Raw genomic sequence first — 21,010 nt, forward strand, 5'->3', positions numbered from 1 at the left:
TGCAAAATTTTGGCACACCATGGAGGGAAAACAGTCCATCTTATAGCATCATGTACACACACTTTCAATTGTTTGTGCTTTTGCATATCTTAGTCAATACTTGACAAATCAGCTTGCTTTGGAAAAACATCAGGAGAACCTAAAAAAAAAAACCACACACACAATCCAGAAATCTAATCAGGAACACTGGAACTGTGAGGTGGCAACACTGGCAGCTGCAAAATGTGCCACCTAGTCATAAACCAGCCTTAAGATACAGTCTTAAGATTCAAAATGCATTCTAAAAATGAGGAGAATGCTCAACAATGACCTCAGAAGCAAAAAAAAAAAAACCATGCTGTCAGAGAAAGAGTGCTGAGAATGTTTTACTATCAGTGTTCAAGCTCTCTCTGAGGGGTTGCCCTTTATAAGAATATCTCATGTTACATAAACCAGTCATATAACCCACATGGTTTATTTATTATTTCTGAAATGCTATTCCATATCTACAGGAGTCGTAGCTTTCCTTCGCTAAGACTCAGTGTTGCCAATTTAAGCAGGGAGCAGTCACAGTTTCTGGGCAGATGGAACATCAAAGCAAAAGACTATATGAAAGAGTTTGTATACATTCGTTCAGGTTTTATCATGGTGGTGTTCTGATAATATGATTTGAACACACCACTGCAGAGCACACCAAAACCCATGCAGACACCAGAAAACCATGTGAAGCCATAGCTATAGCTCAGGATCAAACCAGCAACCCTCTCATGACAACCTCGGTTATACACAAGCAAGTCATTTTCTGCTTAAAAACAATGACTTGAAAACAAGGACACATGAAAGATAGAAAGAGTCCAGACAGTATCATGATTTTCTTTAGTGATGCCATTGATGCATTACACTTATTTGACTCAAGCTTCTGTCTTATGGCTTTGAAAACTGTAAAATACCTTTGGAGGATAGCAAAAAAAGCTGCTGAGGCAGATATCAACCAGGTTTTTAACCATTAAGGTTACAATCTTGCAAAAAGTGATACAAGCTAATATTATAGAAATGTTCATTTACAGAAAAAAAGCTTTTTGCCAGTTCCCTGCAATGATTCACTAATTTTCTCATTTTGTCAATTCACATCAAATCAATTCATTTTTATTTGTATAGGCTTTTAACAATGAGCATTTTCTCAAAGCAGCTTTACACAGATAATGTGGTAATAAAAAATAAATATGTTCTTTATAACTGTAAGTTTGGCGACTGTGGCAAGGAAAAACTCCCCAAGATGACATAAGGAAGAAACCTTGAGAGTAACCAGACTAAAGAAGGAACCTAAACGGCTTCTGTCCAAAAAACAAGCAATCTCTTCCATCTGCCTGTCTGTCTGATGGGTTATAGGTTGTAACCCATCCCATCTGGGTTGCACCAAATGTCCATTTATTGCGATGTTGCGGGGTACAGTGATGGTGATCAGAAGCAAACTGTAGTCCTGAGTCAATGTAGCAGACTGTTGACATTAAATACAGTCCAAATCCATCCTCAAAGCTCCCGTTCTTACTCTGGAATTCAATGGAACCACCCAAGGCGTTGATGAAAAACTGTCCCCAACTGCACAGTGTGGCCTCCAAACGAAGAGAACGCTATCCAGAGGCAGTCCTGGACGAAATGGGAAGATCCACAGAGGGAAGAGGGGCAGAAACAGTCGTCACTGGAACCTCAGGAGCATGTTTAACTTGACCGAGAGAGAGAGAGAAAAGAGGAGTGACAGGAAGAGAAGGATATGGATTATTATGTGTCCTTATTGTTGTATGAAATTTAATGTCACTGTGCAGTTGGGACTCCGGCAAGACTCGTTATGGCAGCATAGCTAAAAGGGAGAACCAGAAGGTAGCACAGACATGAGGGATCTCTGGGATAAGAGACGACCCACCACACCACCGTCAACAAACCTGAGTGAACGTGTGAAAGTGGGAGGACGACAGCAAACAAATATCCCAGTTCACCAAACACTCTATAACCATGATCTCTCCAGATCTGATCCGTTACCTAAGCAAAATCTACTGATAAAAGACTTCAACCCCGACTTGAACACTGAGACTGTGTCTGAGTCCTGAACACTGATTGGAAGGCTGTTCCATAACTGTGGGGCTTTATAAGAGAAAGATCTGCCCCCCTGCTGTAGTCTTCATTATTTGAGGTACCAACAAATAGCCTGCACTTTTTCATCTAAGTATGCGTGAAGGAATGGTACAGAAGTTCACTCAGATACTGTGGCATGAGAACGTTAAGTGCTTTATACTTCAGTAGTAATATTTTATGATCAATGCAAGATTTAATTGAGAGCCAGTGTAGACTGATTAAAACAGGGGTGATGTGGTCATATTTTCTAGATATAATGAGGACTCTTGCTGCTGCATGCTGAACTAACTGAAGCTTATTTATGCACTTACTCGAACACCCAGACAGTAAAGCGTTACAGTAGTCTAATCTAGATGTAACAAAAGCATGAACAATTTTTTTTGCATCCTATAACATCATATTTCAAATTTTAGCAATATTTCTAAGGTTAAAGAAGGTGATCCTGGTAATATTATTCACGTGAGCCTCAAAGGAAAGACTAGGGTCAATATTTACACCAAGGTTTTTGACTGCTGTACTCACTGAGATAGAAACAACATCCACAGATGCTACGTAATCGGAAAGTTTGCTTCTAGCTGCATGTGGTCCTAGTAAAAGTACTTCCGTCTTATCTGAGTTGAGCAGAAAAAAGTTATCAAGCATCCACTGTCCTTTACACACTTCTCAACATTGTTAAGCTGATCTCTCTCATCTGGCTTTGCTGAAATATACAGCTGTGTATCATCAGCATAGCAGTGAAAGCGAATACCATGTTTATGTATAATTTCAACGAGAGGCAGAATATATAAAGACAAAAGCAGTGGGCCTAAGACAGATCCTTGTGGAACACCAAACTTTACCCAGAGATTGTGGCGAACTCACCATTTACATCAACAAACTGATAGCGATCAGTCAAATAAGACCTAAGCTAGGATTTTGCATTTTGTCACTGTTTTTTATGTTTTTTTTCTAATATTAACATTTGTAAAATAGATGTAAAAATTTAATCAAACCTTGATTTAGCTAATTTTATAATTGGACTGCTATAATATTACAACTGGGAAATGCTGACTGCATGCTGATGCTAGATATATCATCAACTTCTTTTTCTTCATCTTTATCTTCTTTGTCTTCTTCATCTTCTCTTTCTTTTTCTTCTTCTCCTTTTTTTTCTTCTGTTTTCTTCTTCTCCATCTTCTCCTCTTTCTACTTTGCCAACTGTTTCTTCTTTTTCTTCTTCTGCTTCAGTATCCTCTACATCTCCTTCTTCACCTTTTCCATCCCCTTCTTCTTCTTCTTCTTTTTCTTCTTCTTCTGCTGCTGGCTAAGGTGTCAGGACATAGAACCAGCAAAACATAGAACTAGTAAAAAGTTATGCATTTGGCAGATGGGATTATACTATATACAGACATAGCAGTAAAAAAATATACATTAAGTGGAAAATATAGTAGTACCAAACAAAAAACAATAGATTTTATAAAAACAGTGTAGTTGTTATTCTGGTTAAGTGTGGAGGTTAATATAGTATTTTGTTTACTCTGTTTTGCTAAGTTTAAGAGAGATAGGCTATTCTTTGCTGTTAAAGTAAACCACCCATAAGGCTCACCAGCAGGTAACCATCAAGTAATATGTTGCTCTTCACAATCTTCATGATGGAGCTGTTGATGTTCAGAAGGGAGTGGTTGCTCATGAAATCAAAACCCATCACTTTTGTTTTGTCTACATTTACATTATTTACTCTGCATCTCCTCTATGCATGCTAACTAGCAGTTATTGCTAGTGTCATCTGTAAACTTGATTATCTAAATCTAAAATGTGTCTTACTACACTTAAGTGGGCAGGATGAATAGCAGTGGACTGAGCATACAGCTATGGGGCTCAAGAGCTCAGTGTGGTAGTGTTGAAGATGCTGCTCCTGATCCAGACTAAACAGTTTTCCAGTCAGGGTGTCCAGGATCCAGTTGCAGTGAAAGCTGCAGGCTGAGATTTTCTCTTTGAGGAATGTTTGTGTTCTGTCTGTTATTTATGTAAAGCCTTGGAAAGTATCGCACATGGCATTTTATTTTTTTATTTTTGGGTGAGAGCTAGATGGGGTGGTAGTGATAATAGCAGCTGTACTGAGAAATATATGTGAACTGCAGGGGGTCCAATGAAGGGGCAACAGGGTCTTACATTTACATTTATGGCAGACGCTCCTATCCAGAATGATTAAGAATGATCTCATTTATACAACTGTGCAGCTATGGGGTTAAAAGCCTTGCTCAGGGATTCATGAGTGGCAGCTTGGTGCGGCTGGGATTTGAACTCAGACTCTCAGAGCCAAGGTCTAATGTCTTAACCACTACACTACCACCTCCTCATGATGGTAGTCATGGTGTGCCTCATGACAAGCCTTCACAGAGCTGGATTATTAATTATGTCAACTCTAAGGTTCTCAAATGTAACTCTATTTAGTGTGTGTGTGTGTGTGTGTGTGTGTGTGTGTGTGTGTGTGTGTGTGTGTGTGTGTGTGTGTGTGTGTGTGGATAACGATCTAGCCCTAATGTCTTAATGCACTTTGAATGTCTCAAGAGCTATTTCAGTAAAGCAGAATTGCTTCTCTCTCTCTCTCTCTCTCTCTCTCTCTCTCTCTCTCTCTCCTTCTATCTGATGTGTCTTGGGTTCTGCTATACAGCTTGTAGAAACTAGCTTGAACCAGCTGCACTGAATGTGTGTGCATGGGCAGGGCTTCCAATTAAAGTGATATCTGAGACGGTACCACAGAGAAACGAGTGTCAAATCTCCTCCATTTCCATGTTATCTCTCTCTCTCTCTCTCTCTCTCTCTCTCTCTCTCTCTCTCTCTCTCTCTCTCTCTCTCTCTCTCTGTCTGTCTCTTTATGCACTCTCAAAGGTTTCATGTCTGTATTTCATTGAAAGAGAGGTCGGATCATCAAGCTGTCAAATACACAAATTATTGATCATCAAGCCTCAAATACGCTTCACACACTTTACCCAGGGCCTTGAAATACAGCCAAGATGCACATTAAAACACACACACACACACACACACACACACACACACACACACACACACACACACACACACACACACACACACTAATCTGAACTGAGATCAACATGGTCTAAATTTATATGAATACACAAGCTCAGTGTAGCATATTTATAACCTTTATGTTTTTCATACAAATTAATTCCACAGATTTTGTGTCTAATCAGAACTGCTAGCTCAGCTACCTCCTAAAACCTGTTCACACAAATGGCTAAATCTAAACATGATTGGAAAATTTTTCCATCAGAGATTAGGATGGATTACATTATAAATCTGCATCATATGTTGTACTTAATATTATCCTACAGAACTGAGATTGTTAATGTTCTTTTTATTTTTTGTCTGGGAAATAGGAAAGCTGTTGACATTTAGTCTGTGTTAAGCAAAAGCCAACTATAGAGATTAGATAAAAGAAAGCACTAGAGTATTCGTTTAATATTTGCAAAGGGATTATTAGGAACAGGATCTTTTAATTACGGCCTGATTATGAAGCTATTTGCCTCAGAGTTAATATTTGCATTGCGTATGTTTGTCTTCTACTAGGATAGGACGACAAGGATATAATGATTTATTTATATATGTATAATGTGCTCTTCAGGAAATAATTAATACTTCTACAATCTACATTCCCAATTACAAAAAAGTTGGGACGCTGTGTAAAATGTGCATAACATCAGAATGCAATGATTTGCAAATCTCATAAACCCATATTTGATTCGCATTAGCACATAGAAACCATGTCAAATGTTTCAAATGAAAGAATGTACTATTTTAAAGAAAAAATAAGCTGATTTTGAATTTCAAGGCTGCAACACATTTCAAGAAAAGTTGAGACAGAGCCATGTTTAGCACTGTATAACATCCCCTTACTCTGCTTCTCTATGATTTTTATACCCAGTCATGACCCAATTACTGATTTGTTGCTAATTAACCTAATTTGTTTGAAAATGTTCCTCCAGCTGTTATTTTTTTTAGTAACACTTCCATTTTCAGCTTATTATTGTCCCTATCCCAACTTTTTTTGAGACATGTTGCAGCCATTTATTTCTGCAAATGTGTGGCTCACCAAATCTAGTGCTTTGGCCTCAAAAGAAATCCTGTTAGCGTATTCATCATAAATATTCATCAATATCTTTAAAAAGGAACATTCTAGGTATGACTTATCGTGACTGGTTAAGATACAGATATAAATGTCTTTTTTTCTATTAAATTTGTGTAGTTAATTTTAAAATTATGCTAATACTTTTAGAAGCACACCTGAACGTATACTTTGCTGTTTGATTTGCTGCTACTGTAGTGTTGCAATGTATATTTTGTCAAAAAGTTTTTAGAATTCTGAATGTGGTACCCTTTTTAAAATAAAATAATGAACAACCAGTGGCGGACCTTCAGAACCAGCAAGGCCTTCTCTGCTGGCCAGAATCATTAACTTATATTAACATTTTTTTGCCCATGAATATTTTTACAATTATTACCAGTAGTCTATTCATTTTATTTCATAGCATTTCCCTTGGGTCTCCTGAGTGTCGGTATATGAGTTTCTATCCAATCAGATTTCAGCCGTTACATTGCGGGTTAGATCAGCACTGTGAGTACTGCCAAATTATTTCCATAAACTCTATATCGCCCGGAGCTGTTGCATTCACCAATCAGACTGCAATTTGATCGCTCCAACAACACGTCGGCATTTTCACGTCCTATGAATGGATGGTCATAGCGTTTTCTAATCAGAGCTAATAAACTGTATATGCTGCAAGTGCACAAGTCCAAATGTATTTGTGTGGATTTAGGAGCTGTTTTTCATTCCACAATGGACGACAGAGGAGGAGAAATTAATTTGGTACCAGATTAAGACACTTACAAGGACATACCTTTCAGTGATTCAGCACTCTGTTATACTGCATTTCTTTAAAGTTCTAATGGTTTCTATAGCTGTGACATCATAATGATGATATTATAAGGTGGATTGTCTCAGGTAGGACACCACTGAAGGACTGGGTGTGAAATGCACGGCTGACCACTGTAAATAACTATGAATTTTAGGTAATGGCAACCAAGCCTCTTTTGTTAGAAAGCACAAGCAGCATAGCTACATCTAAAACATACCTATTCTAGACCACTATAGTTTTTAAGTCAACCATGTTTGATGAAAATGTAACAAAAACCCACTCAAAGTCTAACGCTCAGCCTAATTAACCCTCTATGAAATCATTCTGCCTTTAAGAAACATCATTTTTCTTGTACTACAAGCAGACCATGCATCCCAAAAAAACGAATCCATACTTGAGAAAATACAGGCAATGACAATCAACAGCACTGTTTACGTGTTGCATGTTTTTTTCTGCAACACAGTATGTATGTCTTTCATTCTTGCTATTATATTCTGCTTTATTGCCTACTCTTTGAATTAAAATAATTTGGTTAATCAATAGTAATAGGTAAATGTAAATCATTTTAGATAACAGGGAATCAGACATTGTGTGTTGCCTTGAAACCTTTATGTACTATCATATCTTTTTGTACTATTGGGATATTTTGTGCCTTGCAGAAGTATTCAGACCCCCAGGACATTTCTCATTTTGTTCTTGAGCTGCCCCAACGTTGCTTTGACCTTGTGCTTGAGATCATTATCCTGCTGAAAGATGAATTTCCTCCCTGTTTTTAGTGAATGAAGCATATTCTCTTGCTCTATTTTCCTATATTTTACACCATCTCTTCTTATTTTATGCACAGTCTCTGCTGATGAGAAGCATGAGAAGAACCTCAACAGCAGCTGCCACCACCACCATACTTCACTGTAAGGATGGTGTGTCTTGAGGCATGGAAAGTGTTAGGTTTGTGCCACACATGCCACTTTGAGTTGGGGCAAAAAAAAAGCTCTATCTTGGTCTTATTTGACAACAAAACCTTTTCTCTTTTGTGCTTTCAGGTGGCACTTTTTGAGTAACGTTTCTTCCTTGCCACCCTCATACGAAGGCCAGTACTCTTGAAATGGTTGACTAGTGCACCATTACAGTATGTCACTCTCAGCTACTGAAATCTGTAGCTCCTTCGAAATGATTGTTATCCTCTATGTGGCTTTTATCAACTTTTGAGGGACAATCTTTTGTTAGCAGGGCCTGGGTGGTATGGTGGAGGTGCAATTTTCTGATTATCGATCCAACTGTGCTCACTGTAATATCCAGATATCTGTATATTATTTAGTTTTTTTTTTTATCTATGTATTTAGTTATTTAGCTCTTATTTCTGTCTAATGCTTTTCTTCAATTGGTCCTTATTTTAATTCAGAATCACAACCTGACCATTGATCTTTCAGTAGTGGGTTTTTATCCATAAGATGATGCACAGGTAGATGCCAAAAGTAAAGTAATTGGGTCCTTGTTAAGGAAATTTTCATCTGGCAGCTTAAACTAACAAAGGGCTTCAATAGTTTTATATTATATTCAACAAAAAAGTGTCACCTTAACAATAATTAATTTGGAGTAAAAAATTTTTTTTATGTTACATTTGAAAGACGGCACTGTCCATATATGATTGAGGATGAATAAACTCAACCAATTTGTATATTTTCTCTCCAGCACATCCGACATTTTTTTAAATGAGGTTAAGGTCAGAACTCTGTGGTGAACAATTCGACTGTAAATATAATTTCTCATGCTTCCTGAACCGCTCCTCGAAAATTTGAGCCTGTTGAATGTTGGCATTGTGATCCTGGAATATGCCTGTGTCATCTGAGAAGAAAAATCTATTAATGGGTAATCTGGTCATTCAATACAATCAGCTACTTAATTGTATTGCTGCATAATTTTCTGAGACTAGAGTTGACCAATGGAATCAACCCCAGATCATAACACTGCTTCCAGATGCTTGAACAGGCCCTAGGCATCTTAGAATCATTTCATGAACTTTCCTTCTTACACTTGCACACCCATCGCTGTGGCTTTGGGCAAATCTGGACTCATCAAATCACACCTTTTCCTGTTCCTCCAAACCAATCTTTATGTACCCAATCAATTATTTTTTTTCTTTAATGAGCCTCGATAACAAATGACTTTCTTTTGGACACACACCTATTAAGTGCCGGTCCTGTGAGTTCTCTTTGTATTGTGCATGTGGAAATGGTAACTTGCATTATTAAACATATATATATACATTCTGCTGACATGGCAAAAACATTTTTAACCACATTATATGCATTCAGTAAGAATGAATTATTTATTTAAAAACACCCTATAGGTGTAAGAAAATGAGGCCAATAACACAAGATTGTCATGGGAATTTTTAAAACACCATTTCCATACAGTGACTATGTTAAATGTCTCTCTTTAATATCACTAACCTGAGTGTCCTTAGTTCTGATTGGCTGTTCTAATTACATTTAAGTGGAACATCGCTGACTGGATGTTAAGGTCCCCAGGGATGTGCAGGAAGAACATAACCTTAATCATAACACTTTCATTGTGAGCACACTTTAAAGAAGTGACTTTGCAGAACTATCGGAAACAGCAATATTAATAATATCAATAATAATAATAATAATAATAATGAATTATTATTATTGTTAGTATGAATAATAATAATAATAATAATAATAATAATAATATTATTATTATTATTATTATTATTATTATTATTATTATTAAGTATCCTGAAAAAAAATATGATGATGATGATGATGATGATGATGATGATGATCATCATTATTATTATTATTATTATTGGTCTAAATGTCTTAAAATAATAAAAATACATCTTTGACCTTCTTTTCGCTGACTGAGGTTAAGGTTAGGGTGACGTTGTAGACTACCTATAAATTATTGAGCTCTATAAAGCGTGTGTGTGTGTGTGTGTGTGTGTGTGTGTGCGTGCATGCGTGTGTGTGTGTGGGGGGGGTGTATGGGGGTGTTAATGCAGTATTAATGAGACAAGTTGATACATATATTAGGGAACAAGATGTCTGTCGGCTTAGTTCCGTTTAATTTTCCACACCATCACACCATGGCATGAAATGGGCTACACTGGACACCGGACAAAGGTGGTTGAGCAAAAAAAAAAAAAAAAAAAGCAAGCAAGCAAGCAAACAAACAAACATACAGCTGATATATCAATAGGCGAAGTAAGAAGCGCGTGCGTGGGGTCTGTGATGAGTCACCGGAATGGCGTCGATCAGCTGTGATCTGCCGCAGTCTGAGTCTCGCGCATATGTCTGGAATTAATAAAAAAAAAAAAAGGACGTAAAGTCGGTGAGTCAGTGCACGGGCTGAAGTTCCACCTGACTTTAGCACCCACTCGTGCTCTCTACCACAGTAACACTTGGCTCTGTGTGCACGCGTACAGCAGCAGAACCGTGGATGATCCTATCCCACTGTCATTGCATTGCATGACGCTTGACCAGAAACCGTTATGTCTTTGTTTTTGTCGTGATCCTGTGATAGCTCTGATCAGGGATATATAGCAGTCGCGCGGCAGATTAATTATGATTGACACGCGCGCACGCGCACGCCGTCTGCCGGCGCATAAACCGGGAAACAAAAGGAGCGCACTGGGCGGGGAGGGCGGACTAGGACATTATGACGTCATATTTACTCAGCTGACACACAGCTCGCCCCATGCTTCAGCTAGCTGGGACATATACACACACACCACCAACAGGCACACATCCATCTCTCTGTGTGAAGCCTCTGTATCAGTACGAGGGCTGCGCGCGACCGCCTGTGTGCTGATGCTGAAGCTGTGACACCCCGAGCGTGGATTCTTTTCCTGCTGTGCATTTTCCTGCTGTTTGAAGAAGCTCCACTGCGCTTCTGTGAGCTCTCCGTCCTCGCATGGTGGTCCAGTCCTCCAGAATAAAGAGCGGGCTGGCACGTCGCTCGGATTTACCGCACTGGCGACGTTGCAACGTTCTCGTCATTGCGGTGGGACCCGATCTGCACCCCGCTGAGGATTCCGTGGATTCCTGGAGTTTGTGCTTCAGGAGCATTTAGCAGAACCTGAGGCGTCTCGACTTCCCAGGACGCCGCGCACCCACGCACGCACGCGCGCACAAAGTCAAGTGACCAGAGTTCTCTCTCTCTCTCTCTCTCTCTCTCTCTCTCTCTTTATGCGGCGCGTGGGAGGCGGAATGGCACCGCTCCTCTTGCACATTCTTTCCTATGCACCCGGGTCGCGCGGTGCAAAATAACAGCACCCCGCTCTAGTACCTGCACATCCTCCAGCGCGTCACCGCCGCATGGCATGCACGGCCACCACGAGCGGGCCCCTCTGACTCCGAGGTCTACCGAGCCGATGGGTAGATGCCTGAAAACGACACCGCCCGAGGACAAAGGTCACTGTAGGTGAGCCCCTTGATCATGCACGGCTATTGTTTTCTCACGAGCCTGTTCGCTCCGGGCGCGCGCCTGTCTTTCTGCGCAGTCAAAAGCCCACTCGCTGCGCTGAACGCGTCTGATTAGTCCTCACACGCGTCCGCATACCTACGTAAGGCAGGCACACATACTGTACTCAAGTCACAAACGAATAGCACAGGGGCCGGGAACTATGGAATTATCCGAAGTCCGGTGTTCTAGCGAGAGCGAGGAGCTGTACACGATCAACAAAACCCCCACGAACAACAGCGGCGGGAGACCGAAGCGGCTGTTGTGGCAGAACGCAGTGCGCCACATCACCGAGCAGCGGTTCATTAACGAGCACAACAACCCCAAGGCCGCTTCTGCGGACGACACGCCGGGACAAGACTCGCGCAAGCAGTCCACAGGGAGGACATCGGTAAACGAGCGGCACAATAACTGCGGCACCAAAGTGTTTCCCGAGCGCTCGAGCAGTGACCTCGGGTTTCTGCAGCTCGACTGCGCGCCCAGCAACTCGGACTTCTTCGTGAGCTGGGGCTGTGCGTACCGGGGCGTGATCTTCCCCACTCTGCGTTACGCGTTCAAATCGCGCGAGCTCGAGCGCCTGTACCAGCGCTATTTCCTGGGCCAGCGGCGTAAGTCCGTGGCGGTGATGAACGTCCTGGACGTAGTGACCAAACTGACCCTGCTCGTGCTGCACCTGACGCTCGGCGCCACGCCCGTGGACCCGATCAAGGGTGCGCTGCTCGGCTTCTTCGCTGGCGTCGAGGTGGTGATCTGCGCGCTCGTCGTTGTGCGCAAAGACGCGAGCTCTCACGGCTACCTGCAGTACAGCGGCGCAGTGACATGGGCGGCCATGGCCACGCAGATCCTCGCCACGGGACTTGGCTACGGGCTGCTCGGAGACGGCGTGGGCTACGTGCTCTTCACGCTCTTCGCGACCTACAGCATGCTGCCGCTGCCGCTCACGTGGGCCATAGTGGCCGGATTGCTGACCTCCGCGCTGCACATAGCGCTCCAGCTGCTCGTGGCGCCCCATGTACAACTTTCCACCAACCAGGTAACGCTGGCGACAGTCTGGAAATTTTATTTTCACACTCTTCAAGATAATGAAACAAACAAAAAGAAAATCCAATCTAAAGAGATCCATTGTAATTAAAACACAAACATTTATCGAAATACACTAATATTGTTGGATCATTTATTGTTTTAGTTGGCCACATATAGAAAGATCAGAATTGTATGCTCAGAGAAGTTCAGGTTTTTGTCACATGGCTTTAGAAACCACTTCCTCCAAATCTCGTCGCCGTCTCTTATTGGAATCCTGCTTTCTCAGATCGCTGTCCACGTGCTGAAACAGAGATCCCTGTATTTCCATTTCCCGGTGTAACATTAAACCACCAGACTCAGATGCCAAATAATTTGTCTTTTGTGACTGATCCATGTCATAATTCAAATATACTGACACAGTTTTTTTTTAAATTTATTTTTATTTAAGCTTTCTTGCCATTAGTAAAACAAACACTTCATCACACGACATTTCTGGTCCTTTGGTCCAGTCCTCAAGGAAAATGTTCATTTTATGTAAGCTTTATGTGTTTAACCTTAAATACATTTTGGGACATGTTTTAAACCATGTTTGACTTGAAATATTCTAATTTTGAACACAGTAGACTCAGTAAAGCTGACTACATATTAAGATGTTTATGTAATTAACATGTTATAATTCGTTCCTTACAACAATAACAACAATAAGGGTTTAGAATCAGTTTCCAAAGATTCTTTATGATATCGATATCACTAGATACAAACAAATTAAGTAAAAATAATTACAAGGTAAGCAACATGTATTTAATTAATTACTTGCAGTAGCAGCGTAGCATAAGACACTAAATACATACTGTATAAACATCAACATTAGGCTCTAAAATCCCTCTAAGTACACTAAAATGGTTGAACACTGAGTAGTTGAGCTAGGTAGAGATCTATGTTTCCAGTTTTCCTTATTTCCCTGAACATAAAAACAATTCAATGCATATTAAATGCACAGAAATAAATCCCTATATAATTTCATGACAAACCTCTCCACACTTAATCAGAACCGTATTCAGTGATGTTGGAAATGATCAAATTATATATGATATATATTTTTTGCTCATTTCTACTCAGTGTATGTAGTGAAAAGGTATATAATTACATATACATCATCTGTTATGTGTATACTGTATAATATGTAATATATTAGTATTAAAGACTTTTGATTATATACATTTGCCTAATACAAGCTAGTGCAGTGTTGGTAGTGTTTATTTCAGGTGTTTGGAGGTGTTAGGCTGAACCAGTGTTTTGGTTATGTAAGTCATTGTAGTATTTATCTAGTGTATTAAAGTTTGGAGGAATGTCTGTGTGGATTGTAAGGTAAACGAGGTGGCTTGGTTAGTGTTTAAGTGATTAAAATGTCTAAGAGTAGTAAACAAACTGTTCGCATTACTGAGCAGCAAAACAAAGCAGATAACGGAGAAATGACTGGGCAATAAGGATTTTCTTTTTTCTTTATTTTGTTTTTGCATTTATGACATGGTTAAGAAATCTAAATAACTGAAGTCTACAGAATTTACAGTTTGGTATAATTTGTGATTTGTGTGGTTTTTATATTGTATGTGCATTTTGTGTGTGGTTAAGAGTTTGGTTAGGAAGCAATTTGGATAATGCAGTAATGATTAGTATATTTAATTCAATTGAGTTCAATTGTATTTGCAGAGCAAATGTAGAGCCCAAATGAGAGCTAAAGGGAAACAGCTTTATAGCATGCTGCCACCACTGTGTTTTTTGGGCAATACGCTTTTCTTGATTTAACACACAACATATCTTTCGTTGAACTAATACAGTTCAACTTTAGACTTTTTACCGCATGGCTTGGGATTGGAAACAGGTCTGGATTTTTCCATTCTTTATATAGACACACTATAGCACAGAGACCAGGCCAAAAATGAAAGATTGGTGTCACATACAGGGTGACCCTTATTTGACAGACATTCTGGCAGTTGGCAGTTCCATTAATGTTGGCAAAAGTCCCATGCCAGCCTTCCTGATAAATTTTCCTCTTGTGTGTTTGACAATTCTGAAAAGATGTCCTGTTCCTAGGGGGTTTCACTGTGGTGCCCCATTTATTCCACTTTCTGATGATGGTCTACAAGATGCTCAATGGTTTGGAAAAATGTTTGTACCCATTTCCTGATACATGCTTGTTAAAATGGACATCCTATACACATTGACTGTAGATTTAGCAGTCATGAAAATCGTTAAAAAAGAAATCAAGAAAATACTGCAGAAACAGCTTAATCACAAATACGCTTGAACATGACTTTGAATGGCTTTGGTACATACTTATGCAATTTTTTCTTCTTTTTCTCCCTAATACATTTCTTTCTTTTTTTTTTTACTTGAACTGTGTTGCTACTGCATATCCCATTTAAGGTGCGAGAAAGGGTAACATTTTTTCCCTTTTTTATTGTTTTTTATATCACAAAAGCAATTGTATAAATTTTTTTTCAAGTGGGTAATATTATTGGCTGGTAAAATGTAAAGTCTTCAGGGTATCCATGTGGGACCGTTCCATAGAAGCGGAGTGAGACACAAGTGCAGAAGTTCCATGTAGACAAGGTATCAGGCTTATAATCTGATGATCGAATGATTGAAAGACTTGTCAGGATTAGGCACCGACACTTTATATGTATGTATATGTATAGACAAAAGTATTGGGATGCCTGACCATTACCAACAGGGACTGTAATAACATCACATTTTAAATATATAGACATTTCTATGACATTCACCTTTAGAGCTATAACATGTTTGGGGTCTCATCTCTTCTGGGACGGTTTTCCTCAACATTTTGGAGTGCTTCTGTGGGAAAGTTTTCCCATTCATTTAGTAGAGCATTTGTCAGTAACTGATGTTGGATGAGAAGACCTGGCTTGCAATCTCTGTTCCAGTTTATCCCAAAGGTGTTTGTGGGATTGAGGTCAGGGTTTTGTGTGGGCCAGTCAAGTTCTTTCACACCAAACTAATCCAACCATGTCTTCAATATCTTCAGAATGTGTCTTTGACAATGTAGCTGAATGAAAAACCTGAGTTCAATTATTAAATGGTTTGTCCCAATACTTTTGTTCATATATTGTATATGAAAGGCCTAGTTGTATATATTTTAAAAAATCTAGCAGTATTTGGTGTAGGTATTCATTTTTGAGAAGCATTTGAAATCTGTCTGAGAAATTGTATTAAAGATTAGACATCTTAAGCCAGGGGTGAGGGTTGAAGTATATTTTGATTCTTTCTTGACTGTATTACATTTATAATGAATGTATTTTGAACAGTCAAGCAGCTATGAAGTCTTTCCATAATAAACATACCACTTCCCTTTTTAACTAGAATAAATACATATAACATTTAACATTTAAAGGTTATATCAGTGCTCTTTACATAATAGCAAAATGTCAGGTTTAATAGAAAAAAATATTAGTACACAGGATGTAAATAAACACAGGAAGAAAATAATGTCTTTATCTTCGAAGGTTTTGGTTCTCAGTTTGGGAAGATTTGAATTTCTGACTTTGAAAGCGCAAGGTATTGCTATCTTTGAGAAGGCAACTGGGTGGCATGAATATGTCTTACATGTGTGCATGTGTGTGTGTGTGTGTGTGTGTGTGTGTGTGTGTGTGTTTGCATGTGTGTGTGTGTGTGTAGGTGAGACTGTAAAAATAGCACGCGTGGGAAGATGATATGGAAAAAGGTTTCTCTGACTCACGTACTCCGCTGGCTGCATCCCTTCCCTCCCGCTTTCCATCCAATTCTTTAAACCCCCTTCCCCCTTCCCCCTTCTTTCACATTTAAATATTTCCTTGTCCTGCAGACACATGAAATCCAGGAAGATCACAAAACCAACCACCAAGGCAATGCATGAAATGGAAGTTATTCATTTCTAAACAAATTTGAAAAAAAAGTTTAATATGTGTTAACGTATCTCTATAACACTAGCAAGTTACTTGGTGTGCAACTTAGCGAATGACTCCAGACAACCAAGCAATAACAGAGCAGGAAATTAATTACATTTAGACAGTCATATTATGAAAGATAAGGTCATGTGCAGTTTGTTTCCTGTGGGTGTTTATTGTGAAAGCTATTGCATCGTGTGTGTCTGCACGTCCTAGTTTCTTCTGGGTTTCAACATGAGACAGGAGTAGTCAAAAAGTGTGTTTTGAACGGGTCATTATATTTTATACTGTACAGATGTTGAAAAAAGGGGACTAAAGCAGGCAACTCAGACCTTGTATGAGTATTGGAAAATCAGGGACATTTTTTCTTCGAACTCTAACTACTTAGAAAGGGGAAAATTTATCTGTTGCTTGATATTGTGAATGCAGGTTTCGTCATGCCTAATGTTATTACCTTACAATTGTGGACCAGCTGGTGAGTCTTACATAACCATTAAATACTCACATAACTATACCATGTTTTATTTATACCCTTGAATGTATTTGAAGTTTAGCAGCTTTGTAGTATGCTTTTGAAAGCATAGCAAATTTACTAATGTAACACTTACACACTAGTTACTGCTCTCATATAGCCATGACCCCATGGATGCACAGATACTTTACCTACACCCAAATCCACACAACCATTATAAAACTCTCTCACTCTCAACATTTATTATATATATATATATATATATATATATATATATATATATATATATATATATATATATATATATATATATTAATTAATAAATATATATATAATATAATTTTTTTTTTGTTTTTTTTGTTCGTTTGTTTACGTTTAGTTCCAAACCCACAAAACTTTTCAATTAGAATATACCATTCATTTTTAATATACAGCCTTAGAGTAAAGGTGCATTATGTATCAAGTGCACATGAAATGAAACTAAAAAAAGAATGCCCCATTTTCTGTCATTTCATTAACATTTATCAATATGTCTAAGATTGCAATCATAATGTAATTGTGTTTCAGTAGTACTATAAATGTGCATTCTGAGGTTGAGCTTATATTTAGAAGATCAATCCACTGGAAAACATGTATCAGGAAATGGAAACTACAGTATCAATTGCTGCAATGCAGCTTTATTGGTTCTTCTTGTGCAATTTAGTATCAAGTAGCTAGCCTTGGATTATTTCGGTATTATCCAAAATAACTATAAACACCACTGTTCATAAATGTGTAAATGTTTCTGTATGGAGAAGATTCTGTGCCAGAATGAATAGCAGTCACACATGTTCAAATAATAGGAAATGCAATAAATTAACAGCATTGGTTTTCATTGTAACATGCAGCGCTCTTATGCCATTTGAACTTGTAGGTGAAAATCAGCAGGGTGTTATTTTTTTAAGTGAATGCTCACTTCAGGTCAGGAGCAAATGTTATTACTTGTTGCATTGTATCTCACCTCCATCCTTGTGTGCAAGTCGTGCTACAATGAAATGCAGACCAATCACTGAGCCACACTTGGGGTGTCACAGCAGGACCTTGGGAATTGTACAATTCAAATGACATTGAATTTATTTTAAGGAAGGTAAAGATGAAGTGCACCATTTTTGGTATCAAATACGTGTACTACTTTAAATGTACTTGTGCATCAAATGTTAAAGTACTGAAACTATTTAGTTCAGCCATATGCATGTGCTGACTGGTTCTCCTGACACTGACGTGCTTCTTAACTTTTTATATACTTATATATGCCTGCTACATGTATTTCTAATCCACTCTCAACCTTCCCAGCTCCTCCTGCAAAAATCTGCTACAGGGGTCACTCTTACTCCACAGCAGCAGCAGCATGGTGCTTTACATCTTTATAGTTAACAGAGAGTCTTCAGACTCAACAGCAGCTTAGCAACCCAACCCCCGGCTGCGGACCTGCGGACCTGCACCGGTCCGTGGGTCAATTGGTACCGGGCCGCACAGAAAGAATACATAACTTACATTATTTCCATTTTATTTATTATCTAAATCTGAACAATGTTTTATTTTGGAAAATTACCAGATTCTCTCCACCACATCTGTCTATGACTCACTCTTGATGCATGTTATGATGCCTCGGTCACATGTCTTACCTCCATCCGCTACCTTATTAAAGGGGCTGCTCCGGCTGGGAACACATAATACATTACCGCTAAACTGAAACCCCCAAGCTAGCAAAGTGAGCAAAAAACAACACAGTGGATTCACGTTTATTATTATATTTAGAAAATATTCGTTTTTATGCCGGTCATATCATTTTATTTTGTTGTATTTATTCGCCACACCTTAAAGGCCGGTCCCTGAAAATATTGTCCGACATTAATCTGGTCCGTGGCGCAAAAAAGTTTGGGGACCGCTGGCTTAGCAGATCTAGTCTACCAGCACCAAACCTTTTTACATGCCATACATATAAATTATTTGTTTCTATCTTCATTAGAGTTGTCATGGCAGAGCTGTACTTGAATAATGAATGAAATTTAGTGTTCCATTCTCCTGCCCATCATATCTTTTTAGAGATGTTTACTATACACACAGTAAGAATTTTATTTTATTTAACACAATTTATGTATTCACTTTAAGGTACTGAATGTGGTGGAATCAAAGTAAGATATAATGCATTAATGTACATAGATAAAGCACAAAGTAAAAATACTTGCATACATTTTTTTTTTACTTTGGCACCTACTATCTGCATGTCATAAATCAAAGGATATACTATTTATGCAGTGGCGGATGGTCAGGGCCAGTGAAGCCTTCTCTGCTGGCCTAAACACTATCAGAAGCACTGACCTTCATTTACAACCTAAATTCTAATATTTGTTTGATGACATTGTATTATTTTATTCCCAACAGTTTATTCTCTTCATTTCGTAGCGTTTCTCTTGGTTGCACTGCTTCCAGTACATGGAAAAATGTTAGATTTTTTTTGTCCAATCAGATTTCAGCTTCTATGTGTTGCCATCTAATCTGCTCAGGGCCTTCAAAGTCTATTCTGCTGGCCTTTTTTTTTTTTTTTTTTTTACTATAGTCTCCTTAATAAATAGCTCTGTTTCTTTAACCAATCAGATTTCATATTCGCCTCACAGGGCCAGCTAGCTGGCCCAGAATAGCGTCAGCATTTTTCTGTCCTCTGATTGGTTGGTTAGAGGGAAACTGTTACAGCCAAGTTCCCACTGGCAAAACACGTGTGTAGCGCACATTAATATATCTGAAATTTTCACGCCTACGGAGGAAGAAAAAATATTTTGGTCGCGGACATACATTTTAAAGAAAAGCTAGACATCGTGAGGAGAGATCGGCCAACCCCAAAGCTAGCTAGCTTGTCTCTACTCCAGATGATGTAGGTGCACAGTTGCGGTTGTAGTGTAGCGGTTTGGAGTTGTCTTAACTGGAATTCTTGCTTTAGTAAAATGGTATTCACACCCCATATGCAAAAAGACTCCCTCACTGTAATGCCACGTGTTCTTATATTGCGTTTTTTTTAATAGTATTGATTGTTTCTATAATTGCGACGTGATAGTGGTGGTATTAAGAGGTGGATTAAGTCGGAGAAAGTCCCCACTTAAGCCCCAGGTACCAAATGTAAGCCCCACCTCTTTATTTATGCATTGCATTTGCTTTTTTGATCTTATTTCACCAGTGGTGGGCTGTCAGGGCCAGAAAAGCCTTCTCTGCTTGGCTAAACTCTATCAGAATCAAGTTTAAACATATTTTTGTCAATAAATATGTATTTTCCAAAAGTCCATTTTCTATATTACATACCCTTTTTCTTGTGTGTGGTGCTGCTGGCTGCACCACCTTTAGTAAGTTTTGGTTAGAGTTTCTATCCAATCGGATTTCATTCGTCACATCATGGCCAGCTTTTTTTAACATAAACTTAATGTTGCCAATCAGACTGCGATTTGGCTGCTCCTAGGCCCCCTAGCAGGAATCCAAACACATCAACATTTTCACGTGCTATGTTTGGACGGTCAGAACTGCACCTGTTGCAAACTGCACGAGTTCTTATACTGTATATCTATGTGGATTTAACTGTTTTTTTTTTTATTCCACAATGGCTGACAAAGGAGAAGAAATTGATTTGGTCACAGATACACATACAAGGACATTTACAAGACAGACTTTCCAAGAAAAGCTAGACATCCTGAAAAAGTCAGCCAAAACAGTACAAAACATTTGCTAAGTTTTTTCATGATGTCTAGCTTTTCTTTGAAAGTTTCTTGGAAACCTGCTTTTACGTTTTCTTTCCTGTAGAATTTGCACAAAAACTTGCCTTAATTTCAAATCCCCAGGAAGACCAGAAAGAAAAATGTTATATTGATGCTTCTACTGTGGCTGCAGTGAAAGGAGACTTGTTGAATTGTGTTAATTTCTTGCTTTAGTAATAGCATTTTCACTGCATTCACAAACCTTTTTCTGATGCAGCAATCTGTTATACTGCTTTTCTGTATAATATTGATGTTTTAAATAGCTGAAGAGTCATAATG

General features: G+C 38.8%; 1 protein-coding gene across 2 annotated transcripts in view; it reads left to right on the forward strand.

Moving 5' to 3' along the window:
* The first annotated feature begins 4,926 nt into the window (after window positions 1-4,926).
* adcy8 (adenylate cyclase 8 (brain)) overlaps window positions 4,927-21,010 on the forward strand; it is a 76,795-nt gene continuing 60,711 nt past the window's right edge. The window contains exons 1-2 of one of the 2 annotated variants that reach the window (XM_046876541.1): window positions 4,927-4,954; window positions 11,202-12,546. In XM_046876541.1, coding sequence (XP_046732497.1) covers window positions 11,677-12,546 — 870 coding nt within the window. In that variant the 5' untranslated portion in view covers window positions 4,927-4,954; window positions 11,202-11,676. Of the gene's footprint in view, window positions 4,955-11,201; window positions 12,547-21,010 lie in introns of those variants that run through there. The other variant, XM_046876542.1, reaches the window with a different exon arrangement.

The sequence above is a fragment of the Silurus meridionalis genome, chromosome 20 (assembly GCF_014805685.1).
Source record: "Silurus meridionalis isolate SWU-2019-XX chromosome 20, ASM1480568v1, whole genome shotgun sequence".
Classification (NCBI taxonomy): domain Eukaryota; kingdom Metazoa; phylum Chordata; class Actinopteri; order Siluriformes; family Siluridae; genus Silurus; species Silurus meridionalis.